General features: G+C 43.9%; 1 protein-coding gene across 5 annotated transcripts in view; it reads right to left on the reverse strand.

The window, feature by feature from the left end:
- The window catches only part of arap2 (ArfGAP with RhoGAP domain, ankyrin repeat and PH domain 2), a 454,954-nt gene that overhangs the window by 28,219 nt on the left and 407,813 nt on the right, over positions 1–18,922 (reverse strand). For all 5 annotated transcript variants that reach the window (XM_078546079.1, XM_078546088.1, XM_078546071.1 and 2 more), the window contains 3 exons: positions 18,510–18,545; positions 8,811–8,874; positions 2,061–2,192 (listed from right to left, as the gene is read on the reverse strand). In XM_078546079.1, coding sequence (XP_078402205.1) covers positions 2,061–2,192; positions 8,811–8,874; positions 18,510–18,545 — 232 coding nt within the window. The remainder of the gene's footprint in view (positions 1–2,060; positions 2,193–8,810; positions 8,875–18,509; positions 18,546–18,922) is intronic.

The following is an 18,922-nucleotide window of genomic DNA, read 5'->3' on the forward strand; positions in this document are numbered from 1 at the left end:
CGTATGTATGCTGCTATTGATGTTCTTGTGAACTGTCCTGATGAGTGCAAGATGTAAAGCTTCAACAGTATGTCTCTTCTTTCAGCAATAACTTTATTTTAATGATTTGCTTTATTGGTTGGCTTAAGAGACTGTTCCTTCAAGGAATGTCTGTTAAGATTGAGAAAGTCCCGTTTTTACCAAATGCCACCAGTGGTGGTACAAACCAATCTTGCTCCATGCATTATGCCCCTCATTTGCATATCAAACAGGCCTGAAATCTATTTCAGGGATGGGCATAACAAGCCATTTTTTGGTCTTTACCAATATGTGGGTGGTGCACTTCCAATTTGTAATAAGCATGTGCTTCTTGTCCGCCATATTAGAGGCTTAGAAGACCATTTGGCGCTTGAGAAGCTAATGCCATATGGTCTAATTTCTAGATCAAAATATCTCATTGGCACAGGTGGTCAGGCTATTTACAACTTCCGACTGACCTTTGCAATCACACCCAAAAAAAAGAGAAAAAAAGCCAGTCTGAACTTTGATTAATCTTATTGATCACAAGCTAACTGATTTTAAAAATGTTGAGCTTTTATTTCTTCCAACCTTAAAGCAACACACATTTAGACTGCAGCAACAACTAATATATTGTCCATTATAATGTCTTATTCTGTAGTAATGTGTTCCATTGTTATGTCACAGCTGTTGGTAAAGGTTGAGTTGTTTAAATCCCAGAGGGAAGCTTGAACAACTGCCATAATCTATATTTTCAATTGGTATGTTTGAGATGCAGCTCTGAATTCAGGAATAAAACTACCAATCCTCAAGATGCTTTTTAATATAAAACTAAATTAAACATTTATTAATTTAACAACAAATTAAATACATACATATGTCTTCAAATTACTACCATGATAACTTTTAAACAAATCCCCAAATTAATCACTCACAGGTAAATCTTCAAAAAGGCGACAATAACCCATAGACTTTAAACAGACACCAGGCAAAGCACATTTGACCTTATGAATTCAAAATGAGGTCCCTTGCAATTTTTGTTCCTTTGCAGACAGTTGTATGCTTACAGCTAGTCAGATCTTAGATGCCTCTGACCTTTACACACAAAACTCCTTTCTCTTTATACCTAGCTTTCCCGTTGAATGCAAATTTTCTACTGTATTACTAGGTTTTTTAAATTTTACCTCTGCTAGCAATAATCCTTTTGTTCCTCCAATTCTATTAGTGATATAAACACATTGCCTGGTGTCTCCCAGCTAGGTGCAGGATTTTACCCATTCTTTTGAGTGCTTTATTCAACAAATGCAAATGTACTCTTTACCTTCTATCCTTATGTTTATCTAATTAACATCTCAAACTACTGTACATCAAAACATCCAGACAAGCTGGCTTTAATCCAATTAAGCTACACACAGACACACACATAGACACAAACCCTACAAGTCCAATTTAAAAATAATTTCCAATAACAGTATAGACATTAATCTCCTCATGACATCCATGATTATAAAAATAGAACATGTGCTTTGAGCACTGCTAAGAGATCAACTGATCTAAATATTGACAGTACTGATTAAGCAATATTTTGATACAGGGCACCAATTCATGAACATTTAAAACATAATTAATCTGAAGCTAAAGCAATATTCAAGATAAGCCTTGTGATACGAAGTATCATTCAGAAACAATTTGACACACTAATATATAAGTAAAATGAATATAAAATTTATTTAGCACCTTATGTACAAATGCGCCATTTATCACGTGGAAATTAAGAAAATGATAATCTAGTGGACCATCTGGACATTAGGTACCATCAGTTTCACAATGGTTAGCGAGGCATATTTTCCACAGTGGGAACGAAGCTCCAGTGGTGTGAGGGGTCTTGCATACTGCTATCTTCATTGAGTGTGGGATTCAAATCAGGAACCAATTCCTGAGATATAGTGCCACCTTTCCATACCATGCACATTCTAGATCACTTTGCATCAATATGCAGTGGCAGTATAACTGAGCCCTATGTGAATTGCGACAACTGAAACCATCTACGGCAAACAACTTACTTGTGTTTGTTCAACTTTTCTTCCATCAATCTTTTTTTGGACTGGAGTTAAACCCATGCTGCCAAGTTTTGCATTTAGTATCGTCGATGAAATATGTAATTTTCCATCTAGCCGCCATAGGTCACCTTCATGCTGAACAACAAAAGCAAGTTTTTTTTTACCACTGAAAGACAACTTCTCTAAGAATTTTCACAATTTAGTAAGGGTAGAATTACAAAGTCATGAACTAAAAACTAATGTCTGTTGTTTTCCAATCAAAACTGGAATACTTGCATGGCAAATTCAGTTTTCCTTCACCAAATTGAGAAGAACAAGTTTCTGCAGTCACAAAACTAACATAACGTCCCTTCAGCGAGTTAATGTTTCAGTTTTATCAGACGTTTCTGTTTCTGAAAATAGTGCACAATACATCACCAACATCTGAGACTTTCTATTTTTATTGTGTCGCAATGCATCAAGGTGTCTGCAAACTTTTTAGTCACTGCACAAAATTTCAACGTTTTTGGAATGATGTGCAACAATTCCTGTGAATGCCAAGTCCCTGTTCAGTTCATTTTCCACCCTACTTAACACACTGAACATCCTAGTTAAAGCTATCAGAGGATATTCTTTATGACTGTGCCCTTTACTCCTCCTTGAAGTCCGTAGCATTGGATATGATTGATCACATCATTACCCTCCAATATTTTGCTTCTATGCCCAACCTCAGTTGGTCCTGCCTCAAAGTAGTGCATGTCCAGCAATAGCTTCTCATCCGGACTGCATACAGTTCCAGCGTTTCCCAAGGATTGATCATTTCCCCCTCATCTACATACTACCCCTCAGTGACAGTCTCAGTAGACATAGTGTTAGATTCTTTGGCCGGGATTTTCCACACCTGATCGGGACGGGCGCGTTTGATGGAGAGATCAGAAAATCTCGTGAGAAGGCCCAAGGCATGTTTGCTCGTGATGTAAATCGGGGAAGCGATTGTCCCCTCCCGCCGTCAATGGCGGGCTGTGTTTTCCGCCATTGGACGTCTGGAACTTAATTTGAAAACATTCACAAATTATTATTGTGACCAAAGGCCGTAATCACCCGCCCCATTCCCCACCCCTATGTCAAATTTAAATCCCATGTCCACGTGATTTTAGAATGACGAAATTTATAACTGCCTTTAAAAGACGTGCACCTGGCGAGCTGAACTACGAGGGGAACTTGGAGGTGAGTGCACACAACTTAGTGCGGCGGCGCCCTCGAGGATCCCATTGCAAGGAAGCTACTCCGTGATTGAATGGGGAGGGCAGGGGGATGGGGATCACAGGCAAGTCTCCACAGCTGCTTCTTCGTGGCAGGCTTGTGGTGTCGAGGCTAGGACAACAGTGCCGGAGAGAAGAGAATCTTAGGGCAAGGACAACAGCGCCGAAGAGAAGGACAAGAAATGAACCTCGTGGCTAAAGCAACAATGCAAGGGTGGAGGTGTGGGGGGGCGGGGGTGGAGTGGGTTTGCTGGCAGGTCTTAGCAGCACAGACAGAAGGCTGCACACCAACACATGCCACAGGCTGAGAGGAGGAGGAAGTCGAAGGGGATGAGGATGATGAGGTCCTGGAAGGTGAGGGTGCAGGCGATGAGACCATTGCGCTGGCCAAATGAGGCAGGATTGGTCATGAGGCCCTCATTGCCACAAGATTCCAGGAAGATAATGATGAGATGCAGTGAGTACACTCCTCAGATCTCCACATTGCATTTGTGAATGTCTGACATCTGTCTGGCTGAGGACAGCTCACACACTCTCTGTGAAGAGTCTCATATCATTGAGACGCTGCTGTGAAACAGCGGCCACGTAGACTTTAAGACAACTTGATCCTTCAGCAGGATTCATCACCTGTTCCCTTCAGCACCACACCTTCATCTGTCAGGAATGGTGATGGCGTTGTGGGTGGGGGGCAGCCCCACCTCATAGGTGCTGAGAGCACACAGAGAACATCACGGAACCCAGTGACACTTGGGTATGAGATTCTTGCAGCAAACACGAGCCAAATCGAGGTACACATTTCACCGATCTGGAGAGTGACTTTGAAGCCGGACAATCACTGTGCTCAAAAGGTTACACTTTGCACAGGGGAGGGGACCTGGACTGTGATATTTGCCCTCACTTTGCAGAAACCAAGGTTTCACATCTGAGTGACACGAACACTGCTCACCACATACAATGAGCCATAGGCAAGGAGACATTCTTGGGAGTGTGCTTACAATGGTCAACATTAAGTACAAGTGATTAACACCTGTGCCTACGTTGCACAACTACGTCTTCTTGACCTTTCTAACCCTGCCACCAGGTCTTGGTGCATCCCTGAGATGCAGAGCAGGGGAGGAGGCAGCCTGCTGACTGCTACGGCCTGTTGTCTGGGATGACCTTGACGGGTGTCCACCGAGAGGTGGAGGGCTCCGGCCTGAATTAAGGGCCCTGCTGTGTGGCAGTGCCACCCTCCTCAGCCTGTGGAATTGTAGCTGCTGGGGCCATTGGAAGAGGGGATTTGGATGGGTTGGACACTCCCTGAGTCACCTGGGTACATGGGCCCGAGTGCACACCAGCTTATCCTCCTCCCTATGGGTGCCTGAGGGCACCTGGCTGACTCCTTGAGAGGAAGAGATAGCTGACGTGAGCTCGAGATGCCCCCCCACCCACCCCCAGCATTGACACTGATGGATGCCTGCAAGTGCCTCAGCGATGGAGTGCAGCTCCTGCAGCAGTGCAGGACCAATGTCCTGGACCAAGATCTCCATGGCAGCCACCATCTTGCCAGTGTTGACCTCAGTGCATTGGCATGGTGGCGCTATCACCTCAGACTGAAAGCAGATGGACTCCTCCATCATGTCTTGCAATTTGATGAAGGGGACATCCCTTCCTGATGTTCCCAAGCTTTTCTTTACAGCTCCAGCAACTGAGGTATGACCGAGTCCAAAAGTTCCTCATCTGACTCGGACTCAGCAGAGTCCAGGTCTCCAGCAGTCCTTTGAGTGCCGGAAACCTGGGAAGTCCCTGCCTCCATCTGCTGTGGATCAGACAGTATGATGTACCCACCAGATTTTGACCCTGAGGCTACTCTAGAACTAGGTCCCACCAAGGTGTGTATCTCTGTGCTGGTGGAGGGCGCGGGTGAGCGCTGTGATGGGTCTTCAATGTCGGCGTCTGTGGATTCCTCTTCAGGGGTATCCTTGGGGCTGGAGTTGAGGATCTGGATCATAGACCCCCGCTGCTGCTTCCCAGATGTGCCTGTGAAAGAAAGGAGAGATAATTAGTGCATGGCAGTGGTCTGTGAAAGAGGACACATCACTCACAGCATGGTTGTCTGATGGATGTTGCAGTGCTGAATCCAGACTTGGTTAAGCGGTGACGACCTCAACGTCAGCACAGGACCAGTTCAGAGCATCGCCAGCCAGCTGAAGTGCTCTATTTTCAATATCTGTTAGGACCTTGAGTTCAGGCATTCCTTCACTAGTCTGGGACCTCTCACTTTTGATGTGTGCCAGCTTGTCCTGTATGAAGACAGATGGAGAGAGCTTTTCTTAAATTCATTCATGGGATGTGGGCTTCGCTGGCTAGGCCAACATTTATTGCCCATCCCTAATTGCCTTTGAGAAGGTGGTAGTGACCTGCCTTCTTGAACCGCTGCAGTCCCTGTGGTGTTAGGGAGGGAATTCCAGGAATTTGACCCAGTGACAGTGAAGGAACGACAATATGTTTTGAAGTCAGGATGGTGAGTGACTTGGAGGGGAACTTCCAGGTGATGGTGTTCCCATCTATCTGCTGCCCTTGTCTTTCTAGATGGTGGTGGTTGTGAGATTGGAAGGTGCTGCCTGAGGAGTCTTGGTAAGTTTCTGCAGTGTATCCTGTAGATGGTACACACTGCTGCTATTGATCATCAGTGGTGGAGGGACTGAATGTTTGTGGAAGGGGTGCCAATCAGGTTGGCTGCTTTGTCCTGGATGGTGTCAAGCTTCTTGAGTGTTGTGGGAGCTGCACTCCACCAGGCAAGTGTGGAGTATTCCATCAAATTCCTAAATTGTGCCTTGTAGGTGGTGGACAGGCTTTGTGGAGTCAGGAGGTGAGTGACTCACCGCAGGGTTCCTAGCCTCTGGCCTGCTCTTTTTGCCACATATTTATATGACTAGTCCAGTTCAGTTTCTGGTCAATGGTAACCCCCAGGATGTTGATAGGGAGTTAACAGGACACCTGCCAGGCCAGGTGAAAAGGATGCCTGCCATGTGTGGGCGGTGACGGGAGCCATGGATGGGATGAGGGCATGATCCGCAGGGCAGATGCAGGTGTGTGTGACAGAGTGAGTGGTGGTGTCCCTTGAGCTGGCAGTGAGTGAGATCCCTGTGGATGTGTGATGGGTTTGTGAGTGTGTGAGTTGAGAGTGATGAGAGGAGTAACTTACTCTGGCAGAACGGAGGAGATCATTCATCGTCTTTCGGCGCTGGATGGCTGTCCTGTTTTGGAGTGCAGTAGCATTGACCACCACTGCCACCACCTCCCACATAGGATTGGTGACCTTGTTTACTAGTCTTCGCCCAGAGCGGGGGTAAAGGACTTTGTGGCGGGCCTCCACCACGTCCAGTCGGTGCTTGAGGGAGGTGTCGCTAAATCTGGGGGCAGGATGTTTCCTCCCTTTGGCAGTCACCAATTCCCAGCAGCTTCGTATCCCTTGGAGAGTGCTAGCTCTATGCAGGGGCGTCCTTTAAACATGGCTCCTGGATTACTGAAGCTCTGAGGTCATGGTGGGCGGGCAAATCCGAGGCTGCCCTGCCAGTGATCCACTGTAAAACCTGTGCCTCTGATTTTGTTTTTAAACAATGTTCCACATGATATGGGGTGAAATTCATCATTGGGTCAAACGTTGATTTCCCCACCTGATATCGGACTGCCGATTTCAGGGAAAATCTCGGCCTTCATGTATACTAATACCACATGGCTTAGCTTCTCCATCACTTTGCTAAATTCCATGACCATCTCCATGCCGCAAGGAAGATTGCTTATCTGGTATGGAGTCTGGACAAACCAGAATTAAATATTGGAAGGACTAAATGCAATGTTGTTGGCTTCTGCTTCTACTAGAAGCTTCTGCCAACAACTCTGTCCTCTTGCTATTATCTCCATGTTCCCTGCCCAGGCTGCTGGTGCAGGCTGAACCACATTGGATTTCACCTCAGTATTTTGTTTGACCCAGATCTGAACATTAAACCATACATTCTTATCTTCTAAAATGACAAATTAGTTCCATCTCTACAACATTGCTTACCACGGCCTCATTGCTGCTAAAACCCTACTTGACAGATTTGAGGTAATTGGCAAGGGAGCCAGCGGTGACATGGGGAGGGACTTTTTTTGCACAGTAAGTGGTTGGGATCTGGAATGCTTTGCCTGAGGATGGTGGACGCAGGTTCAATTGAGGCATTCAAGAGGGAATTGGATTATTATATGAAAACGGAGGATGTGCACAGCTATGGAGAGGAGGGGGTGTGGCACTAGGTAAATTGCTCCCTCAGAGAGCCAGCACAGACACAATGGGCTGAATGGCTTCCTTCTGTGATGTAATCATTCTATGGTTCTACGGTTTATAATTTCTCCAGTACTCTCTTTACCCTAGCCTCTCCATCTCTTTGCTTCCTTCCCAACCTTTAAAAGCCTTCTCAGAATCCATCACTGTCCAAGCTTTTGGCCATCTCTCCTGACCTTCTTGCAAAGGCTTCTTTTGCTTCTTTTACCATGCTGTTGTATATTTCCGTAGCTCTTTGTATGAGATTTGCACAGCATTAGTCTGTTTTCCTCTGCTCTATCTTGGACTGTTTTAGATACAAACTAAATGAATATATGCATCATTAGTACAATACTCATTTTATCATAATACGTGTGCAACTACTCTGCTAACTTGCCAATAAAGCCAGAGCAAAACTCCTAATGAGTTGCCCTTCAAAGATATCCATAACCTCTGAACTTATTCGTCTGTGGTAATACCTCTTGTCATTTTTGATAGATCTTGTCAGGATTTAATGTCTGTTTCTATAGAAACTATACAATATACAATCCACTTAAGGTCATAGTTTAAAAAATGATGAAAGATTTAAAACCGAAAGCACAAGATTGCTTAATATTTTTCTCGCCAATTCTCTAGGTAAGACTGGCTGCTCCACAAGTGCATAATTGAAAGGATATTGTATTTGCGTTTGCTGAAACAAAACTCAAAATGATTAAAAAATATATTGCATCTTCGCCAATTATTCAAGTTTCCAGCACTGCTTTTTGCTGATGAAAAATATTTGTAGAAAATCTACACCACAGATTCAAGCAAAAAATATTGAAATGAAAGATTTACACTGTCTTCATGGTAAAGAATTAAGTCAATCCTTCTTGTTTTTCGCAGCCCAGAGTCAGTAGTACAATGTGACTTTGAAGCAACCAGAAGTGTCATGCTTTAGTATCCTGCTATTAATAATTCCATGGTAGCATGAGGTAATAATGACAACTAACATTTACAAATTTTGCTTTAACAGTTGAAGTCAAAAGCTGCTTATGTAATGAACTGTAAGAATTGTGATGCTGAATTTTATCCCAAAATTATAGATACACAATGTTAATAGGGCTTTTATATTCAAATACATATGGTATATGTTAAAGTTGTACAAGAATATGACAATGCTAAAGCAAAAATAATAGATTGCTAAATGATTCAGAAATGTTAGCAAGACTGAATAGGATTTCTTACCTGTGCATTGAGCAAACTAGCTAACCATTCTACATGTGCATCTTCCTTATCACAGCACAAAAACCTGCAGATGAACATATATTTTGCAAATCAGCATTATGCCCTCAATTACAGTGCCCATGAAGAAATTGTATTCATAAAAGAATTCAGTCCAACGGAATCTATTTGTCCTATTGCACTTGCTATCTGCCTGATGGGCGCTACTTACTCTAATCCCCATTTCCCTGTACTTTCCCTGTAATAAAGCAATATAGGAACAGGACTAGGTCATTCAGCCCCTTGAGCTTATTCTGTCATTCAATTAGAGCATGGCTGATCTGAATCTTAACTGCATTTACTTACCTTAATTCAATTTCCCTTTATACTCTTGCTTAACAAAAAGCCAACAATGCCAGTTTTGAAATTTTCAATTGACGTAGCCTCAACAACTTTTTTGAAAGAGAGCTTTCTACATTTCCACTACTCTTTATGTGAAAAGTGCTTCCTGACATCAAGTCTGAATGGTCTAGCTCTGATTTTAAGGCCATGTCCCCTTGTTCTGGACTCCTCTTTCAGAGTAAATAGTTTTTCAATATTTACCCTATCAAATCCATTAACCATCTTAACCACCTCAAACCATCCCTTAATTTCCTATACTTGAAGAAGTGCAAGCTAAGTCTATGCAACCAACCCTCATAATTTAATCATTTTAGCTTGATATCATTAAACTGATTCTGTGTCACAGCCACTCCAATGATAATATATCTTATCTGAACTGAACACAGCACTGCAAGACTAACTAGATTTTTAAACAACCGTTTCATAGCTTTCACCACTCTGTATATTCCTGCTCTCTTGAGATTAGGGCTAAAATTCCATTAGCCTTTTTACTTTTTTAATCTGTCCATTAGGATTTTTTTTTTAGTTATTTCTTTACATGGACCCCTAAACCTCTCTACTTCCTCACAGTTCCTGGCTTTTCACCATTTGGAAAATACTCTGATTTATCTTTCTTAGGTTCAACACTTTTGTCCTCGCATTTCTCCATCTGCCACAGTTTTGCCAACTCACTCCATCTATCAATAACTCTCTCTGTCATGGCAAAAATCCCAGAAATGGCCGAAATTTCTAAGTCCCGCTCCTTGAACCCGGCTTAATGGGGGTGGTACTGGAATGGGCCGGGGTTTGTGCATGTGCAATTCAGGGAGGCAGCTGGCACTTAAATCACCAGCTGCCTCCTCTAAAGTGGAATTTTGGAAGGCCAGAAGTGTGAACCCCAAGTGTGAAGATTAGAAGAAGTAAGAGGAGGTCTGAACTTGGTGAATTCAATTGGGTAGCCTGGGTATTACTTTGGGGAGGTAAGGTACCTCTTTGGATAGGGTCACGGCATACCTTTGGGAGAGGTAAGGCACCCTTTGGGATTGTTAAAAGTGGACATGATTATGCATTTTTTACGCACAAACTCATTGGAACTATCCAGCTGTCAAAGAACTGTCCAGCTGTCAAGGAACTGTTGAAGAGCTGTCCAATTGTCAGAGCTGTCAAAGCTGTCAAGGAACTATCCAAGGATACTAGCTGAGCGGCATGGTGGGGGGGTAAAGGCAAAGGGTGCTGGGCATGGGTTGGCATGACTTGGCACTAAATTGGCCTGGGGTATGGGGGAAATGGGGGCTGGGTAAAGGGGCATGAGTTAGCATAGGGGATGTAAGGGCCATGGGTTTGCATAGCAGGTGTGAAGGGCCATGGGGGGTGGGTGGAGGTCATGGGTTGGCATTGGGGTGTGAGGTGGGGTGAGAGGGCTGTGAGGTGGGGTGAGGGCTGGAGGAATGATTTTTGTTTCATTGTTATTTTTATTTATTTAAACAGAGTGCCAGAGCACAGAGGCAGGACTTGCGCCCAGCCTGTCTCCATACCCAGCAGCCTCCGCATACATTCTGAGGCCACCCCAGCACCACTGCCAACCAAAAATCTGACCCCAGGTGGCCATTTTTAAAGGTTAGGTTCACTGAGCTGGGAAATCTCCCGACTCGGGGAACTCGACCCGGGGATGAAAATCTTGGCCTTACTGTCAGAGGCAAACCTGGGTGTACAGGTCTCTACTCATTCATTCTTTTATTCACTAAGTAATTTATAAATACAGCGAACAACAGAGGTCCCAGTACAGTTCACTGGGGACACCACTAGCCAATTCCTTTCAACTTAAGTACATAACTGTTATCTCTAGACTCTGTCTTGTACCTCTGAAACAATTCCCTGCCCTTGTCAAAAGGTTGTCTCAAATTCCATGCGCTTCCATTTTCCCTCAGTCTCTAGCATAGAGCTTTAGTAAATTCAACTAGGTTAGTTAGACAGGGCTTACTCTATCACAAATGGCAGATTCTAGCAACTTCCCAAAAACTGACATTTGATATATAGATATATAATTTCCATAGAACCATAGAAAAGTTACAGCACAGAAGGAGGCCATTCGGCCCATCTTGTCCATGCCAGCCTGAGGACACCCAGGTGCCCTTTCTAATCTCACTTTCCAGCACCCGGCCCAAAGCCCTGCAGGTTACAGCACTTAATGTGCAAATCCAGGTACTTTTTAAAAGAGTTTAAAGTTTCTGCCTCTACCACCAACTTAGGCAGTGAATTCCAGACAACCACTACCCTCTGTGTAAAAAAGTTCTTCCTCATGTCCCCCCTACACCTCCTGCCACTTATCTTGAATCTATGTCCCCTGGTTCTAGAATTCTCCACCAAGGGAAACAATTTTATCCTGTCCACTCTATCTATTCCCCTCATAATTTTGTACACCTCAATCAAGTCACCTCTCAGCCATCTTTGTTCTAAGGAAAATAACCCCAACCTATCCAATCTCTCCTCGTAGCTACACTTTCCTAACCCTGGCAACATTCTTGTAAACCTCTTCTGCACTCTCTGCAGAGCTATTACGTCCTTCCTGTAATGTGGTGACCAGAACTGCACACAATACTCCAGTTGTGACCTCACCAGTGTTTTATACAATTCCAACATTATATCCTTACTTTTATATTCTATACCTCTGCCAATGAAGGAGAGCATTCCATATGCCTTCTTTACTAACTTGCCTACTTGAACTACTGCCTTCAGGGGCCTGTGTACTTGTACGCCAAGATCTCTCACTTCATCTACCCCTCTTAGTATATTCCCATTTATTGTGTAATCCCTGTAACTGTTTGACCTCCCTAAATGTAGGACCTCACACTTCTCTATGTTAAAATCCATCTGCCACTTTTACTGCCCACTCCACCAACCCATCTACTTCGTTTTGGAGATTATGGCTATCCTCTACACTATCCACTACTCGGCCAATCTTTGTGTCATCTGCAAATTTCCCATTCGTGCCCCCCACGTTCACGTCCAAATCGTTAATATATAACACAAACAGCAAGGGTCCCAACACTGAGCCCTGTGGAACACCACTTGAGACAACTTTCCATTCGCAAGGGCATCCATCGACCATTACCCTTTGTTTCCTGTTACAAAGCCAACCTTTTATCCAGTTTGTCACATTACCCTGAATCCCATGGGCTTTTATTTTCCTGACCAATCTGCCATATGGGACCTTGTCAAATGCCTTGCTAAAATCCATGTACACAACATCCACTGCACTACCTTTATCAACCCTTGTCACTTCCTCAAAGAATTCAATCAAATTTGTGAGGCAAGACCTTCCTTTAACAAATCCATGCTGACCATCCCTGACTAGTCCATGCCTTTCCACATGACAGTTAATCCTATCTCTCAGGATTGATTCTACTAATTTGCTCACCACTGATGTAAGACCAACTGGCCTATAATTGTTTGGCATTTCCTTTGATTCCCTTTTAAACAATGGAACTACGTTTGCATTTCTCCAGTCCTCCAGCACCTCCCCTGTATCTAGTGAAGATTGGAAAATCATCCTCAGAGCATCTGCTATCTCCTCCCTGACTTCCTTCAGCAGCCTCGGAACAATCCATCTGGCCCTGGTGACTTATCAACTTTCAAGGATTTCAACACTTTGAGTGCTTCCTCTCTCTTTATGACTATCCCGTCCAATATCTCGCAGTGTTCCTCCTGGACTACTATATCGACATCCTCCCTTTCCTTTGTAAACACGGAGACAAAATATTCATTCAAAACCCTTCCCACAGCCTCTGCATCTACACACAAGTTTTCATCTTCATCTCTGATAGGTCCCACTTTTTCCTTAACTAACCTTTTAGCATTAATGTATTGGTGAAACATCTTTGGGTTATCTTTAACTTTACTTGCCAATCTTTTTTCATGCCCTCTCTTTGATTTCCTTATTTCCTTTTTTACTTCGTCCCTGCACTTCCTATATTCGTCGAGGCTATCTGCAGTGCTTAGTTCTTTGTGCCTATCATACACTTTCATTTTCTGTTTGATCTTCCCCTGTATTCCTCTAGACAACCAGGGAGGTCTAATTTGGCAGTACCACTCTTATTTTTGTAGGGGACATGTCTACTTTGTACAATTAGGATCTCGCTTTTAGTGCTTCTCACTGGTTTTCCACTGTTTTATCCTCCAGCAGTGCTGTCCAGTCCACCTCAGCCAAGTCCCTTCTCATTTCTGCAAAATTTGCCTTCCCCCAGTTCAAGACTTTTACTCCTGCCTTATCTCTGTCCTTTTCCATGATAGTGCTAAATCTAACTGAATTGTGGCCATTGTCCCCGATATGGTCGCCAACTGTCACTTCGCCCACTTGCCCTTCTTTGTTCCCCAAGACTAGGTCTAGAATTGCATCTCCTCTTGTTGGGTTTGTCACTAATTGGTTGAAAAAAAATTCCTGGACACACGGCATGAATTTTTCTCCCTCAGTGCCCCTTATATTGTTTGAATCACAGTTGATATTAGGATAGTTGAAGTCTCCTCCTATTATTGCCCCCTTGTTCTTACAAGCAGAAATTTGCCTACATATTTGTTCTTCTATCTCCCTTTCACTATTTGGGGGTCTGTAGTATACTCCCAGTAGTGTGACTGCCCCTTTTTTATTTCTAAGCTCAATCCATAAAGCCTCTTTTGTTGACCCATTTAGTATATCATCCCTTCTCACAACTGGAATTGATTCTTTAACCATTAGTACCATGAATACTAGCCGCCCTCCTTTTTTATCTCCTCCATTGTGTCTGAAGACTCTATAACCACGGATATTAAGCTGCCAGTTTTGTCCCTCCTTTAGCCAGGTCTCCATTATAGCAATGACATCCTGCTGCCATGTATCTACCTGTGCCCTTAACTCATCTACCTTGTTTGTAATAATCCTTGCATTGAAGTATATACAGTTTAACCCCATCAATTTCCCTTGCTGGACACTTTGTAAACTTTGCTTCTCCTGTAACTCCATGTCTATCACAACGTCCCTAGCTAATGTTCTATCTCCATTTTTCTGAGCTGAATCTGACCTATCTGATCCTACTCCTGGGATCCCATCCCCCTGCCACACTAGTTTAAATACTCCCCAACAGAACTAGCAAAAGCCCCCGCAAGGACACTGGTCCCAGCTCTGCCTGGGTGCAGCCCGTCCGATTTGTACAGGTCCCACCTTCCTCAGAACTGGTCCCAGTGCCTCAAGAATCTGAATCCCTCCCGGCTACCCCATCCCTCCAGCCACGTGTTTATTTGGTCTATCCTCTTAGTCCTGCTCTCGCTAGCACGTGGAACTGGTAGTAATACTGAGATTACTACATTTGAGGTCCTGCATTTTAATTTATCTCCTAACTTCCTGTACTGAGCTTGCAGGTCCTCATCCCTTAGTTTACCTATGTCGTTGGTACAAATGTGTACCACAACCACTGGCTGTTTACCTTCCCTCCCCAGAATGTCCTGCAGCTGTTCCGTGACATCCCGGACCCTGGCACCAGGGAGGCAACATACCATCCTTGATTCACGTTTGCGGCCACAGAAGCGTCTGTCTGTGCCCCTAACTATTGAATCCCCTATCATTATAGCCCTGCCACTTGTTTTTCTCCCATCCCTCTGAGCAGCAGAGCCACCCACGGTGCCGTGAACTTGGTTGTTGCTGCTTTCGCCTGAGAGGCCAACCCCCCCAACAGTATCCAAAACGGTAAATCTGTTAGAGAGGGGGATAACCACAGGGCACTCCTGTACTACCTTCCTGAGTCTTTTACTGTTCCTGATGGTCACCCATTTCCTTTCTGCCTGTGTAATCTTCACCTGCGGTGTGACCACCTCGTTAAATGTGCTATCCACGACTTGCTCAGCATCGTGGATGCTCCACAATGAGTCCACCCGCAGCTCCAGCTCCGAAATCCGGTTAGCTAGAAGCTGCATTTGGACACACCTTCCGCACACATGGTCACTAGGGACGCTGGAAGCATCCCTCATTTCCAACATCCTGCAGGAGGAGCATATCACGGGTCTGAGTTTTCCTGCCATGACGTCTCTCTCAATTAAGCTAGTTACTCCCTTAAAAAATACGCTGGCTCGGGGCCTTATTTATGTTAGCTAGGAACCTTGTTTCTTGACTAATTATACTTGTACAGTACTACTCTACTTTTTTTTTTAGCTCCTACCTCAGTATTAAACAATGAATTACTTTAATAGTTTACTGGTTTCCTGGAAATAAATTTCCTGGTTTATCTTTCTAACTCTTCGTTAATAATGGTGTAACACAAGCAATTTTCCAATGCAAGGGGACAATTCTAGAATCAAGAGAATTTTGAAAGATCATGGACAAAATTTTTACGTCGGCGGGCGGGTGTGCGCCTGACCCACTTGAGTGTAAAATGATGTGCGTTGATGTCGGGCGTGCGCCCTTTTGTCAACGTGCAGTTGCGCAATATGTCGGTCGGCGGGCTCGCACAGGAATTGAGAGCACACCCACCAACAATTAAAAGCCTGTTAAGGCAATTAAAATCTTAATTACCATAACACCATAAGATGTAGGAGCAGGAGTAGGCCATTCAGCACATCGAGTCTGCTCTGCCATTCAATGAGATCATGGCTGATCTGATAATCCTCAACTCCACTTTCCTGCCTTTTCCCCATTACCATTGATTCCCTTACTGATTCAAAATCTGTCTATCTCAGACTTCAATATACTTAACGACCCAGCCTCTACAGCCCTCTGTGGTAAAGAATTCCACAGATTGACTACCCTCTGAGAGAAGAAGTTCCTCCTCATCTCTGTCTTAAATTGGCGACCCCTTACTTTGAGAATATGCCCTCTGGTCCTAGTCTCTCCCACAAGGGGAAACAGCCTCTCAACATCTAACCTGCCAAGCCCCCTACAAATCTTCTGTTTCAGTCAGGTCGCCTCTCATTCTTCCAAACTCCAATGAGTACAGGCCCAACCTACTCAACATCTCCTCATAAGAATATCCCTCCATACCCAGGATCAACCTAGTGAACCCCTCCATTTAGTTTACAGCCCTCTCTACAACCCTAGTTATTTGATTCATCAGGACACTGGTCCCAGCACGGTTCAAGTGAAGCCCATCCCACCGGAACAGCACCTCTCGACCCCAGTACTGGTGCCAGTGCCCTATGAACTGAAACCCATTCCCCCCACACCAATCTCTGAGCCATGCATCTAACTCCTTGACTTTATTTACCATATGCCAGTTTGCCCATGGCTCAGGTAGCAATCCTGAGATTATTATCTCGGGGGTTCTGCTTTTTAATTTAGCTCATAACTGTTCAAATTCTTTCAGCAGAACCTCCTTTCTAGTCCTATCAATGTCATTGGTACCAACATGGACGACGACAACTGGATCCCTCCCATCCCACTCCAAGTTCCTCTCCAGTCCTGAGATGTCCTTAACCCTGGCACTGGGCAGGCAAACACAGCCTTCGGGACTCACGCTCACGGCTGCATAGAACAATATTTATCCCACTAATTATATATACTGTCTCCTACCACTACTATGCTCCCATTTCCTCCCCCCACTTGAATGGCTCCCTGTACCACGGTGCCGTGGTCAGTTAGCTCATCCTCCCTGCAGTCCCCGCTCTCATCCACACAGCTTGCAAGAACCTTGTAACTGTTGGACAGTTGCAGGAGCCGAGGCTCCTCAAACGCTACCTCCTCAGTCCCCACACCTGCAGTCACACTCTCCTGTCCCTGGTCACAGACCAAATTTGAATTACCTAACCTGAGGGGTGTGACTGCCTCCTGGAGCAAAGTGTCCAGGTAACTTTCCCCTCCCTGATGTAGCGCAATGTCTGCAGCTCAGACTCCAGCTCCTCAACTCGGATCCGAATTTCCTCGAGTGTAAACACTTGGTACAGATGTGTTTGCTGTGGATCACCTTGGTATTCAGCAGCTCCCACATGCTGCAGCAGCAATGCATCACCCACCCTGCCATTAACTTACATATCTTGCTACCTGTTCAACCTTACGGTTGGCGAGCAGGCGAAAAGGCCAAGCGGCCTTTGCATTTTTTAGGAAACCTCATCCACAGGTAGGATGAGGTTTCCAAAAGCAAATAAAAATAAAATAAAAATTATAAAATTTAATTAATAACCTGTCCCTGCTCATGTGACAGAGTCACACGAGGGGACATGTTTCTAACATTTAATGGGCATTTATTTATTTTTCTGAGAATTCTTCATCTCCCTGAGGCAGCTCTGTGCCTCAGAGAGATTTGCAAGTGTGCACTCGCGCGCTTTCGTGAAGTTTGCGCTTGCACAACCCCCACTCCCGCACAGACAGAGCTGAGTGCTGCCGCTCGTGTTTCATGATGCCAGGCCTTAATTGGCCCGCCAGTGTGAAATCGCAGTCTGGTCCAGATTGCGGGCTGTGGTCGGCTTCCCGACCATCCCCGCTGAGCCCGCCCAACAAGGGCTAAATTCTGCTCCATGATTAAAGCACCTAAACTTTCCTCACCTACTTGCTTTAATACCCTGGGATGGAAACCATCAGATCCTAGAGATATGTCCATTGTCAATCTCATTTTTTTTTACCATTATCACTTTTTTCCCTTGCACTAAATCTAGATAGTTCTTCCCTTGATTTATGTTTAGGTTTCCTTGTATCTCTGGTATTTTATCCTCTCCACTACTGTGCCAACTGGTACAATGCAATTATTTAGCAAGCCTACCATTTCCTTCCTTTCAATGCCTTCAATATTTTTCTTCAAACATTTACCTAGTTCTCACCAAAATGCTGGAATTGACTGGGCTTCAATGCCTACTTGTGCAAACCATCTTAATAACTGCATGAAAATAGCTATCCTCTCCTTTTATGCTTAATACAGATCTTGTGTTTATATCCTCTTGCTACTGATTTCCTGACATTATAATATATATATTTCGCAAAACTTTTGTGCACAATAAAAAGCACAATGGGGGAATTTTTTTTTAACAATCTGGCACAGCTTTCTCAAATTTCAGTTTATATTGAAAAGTCTTCCATTTATCATAATATAATTGATGTCATAACAAAAAAGTTTAAAAATCCTACTGATGAAATGACTTGCTTGGCCTGTTGAACTAATGATAATTGAATTCCTTTGCACTGTCCTCAATCCTCTCCCTTTCAACTTTAGTCGATCTTTTCATATCAGTCGCCCCTTGCAAACTGAATATGGAAAGAGCATCTCACATGAAGCACCCTATATTCTTTGTCATACCATTATTTTACTTTCTGCTCAACAATCTGATGACTGTAAATACTTCAAATGTAACACATTAAAACTAATTTGGACAGGATTTAATTTCAAAACTTACCACTGTTGTTTTTCTGAATAAAGTGTAAAGCCCAAGCTGTGTAATAGAGAAAGGGACATATTAACAGACAGATTTTGCTCATTCTTTAGAAGGTAATGAATAGAGAAAACATTTTATCATGACTCAACATTAGTGGAGGCAAAAATGCAATAAACAAGGGAAGAACTGAGGATACTAAGGGTACCATTTACAAGTAAGTGTGGCACAGGCATAGGAAGTCATCTTCCAATCAGTTTGAAAGGAATGAAAAACTTTAAAGTGCGAATCAGCAGATAGAGTATATAAAATTAATTAAAGATCCTGCAGACCAAAACTCCTTGTTATTTGTTGTATCTATCAGGCTAATGGTTATTTAAGTGATTATCAGAGGCTCACTTAAGTTGGATTGATTGCACATTCTATTATTACCAAAT

This window comes from Cetorhinus maximus, chromosome 1 (assembly GCF_964194155.1).
Source record: "Cetorhinus maximus chromosome 1, sCetMax3.hap1.1, whole genome shotgun sequence".
NCBI lineage: Eukaryota > Metazoa > Chordata > Chondrichthyes > Lamniformes > Cetorhinidae > Cetorhinus > Cetorhinus maximus.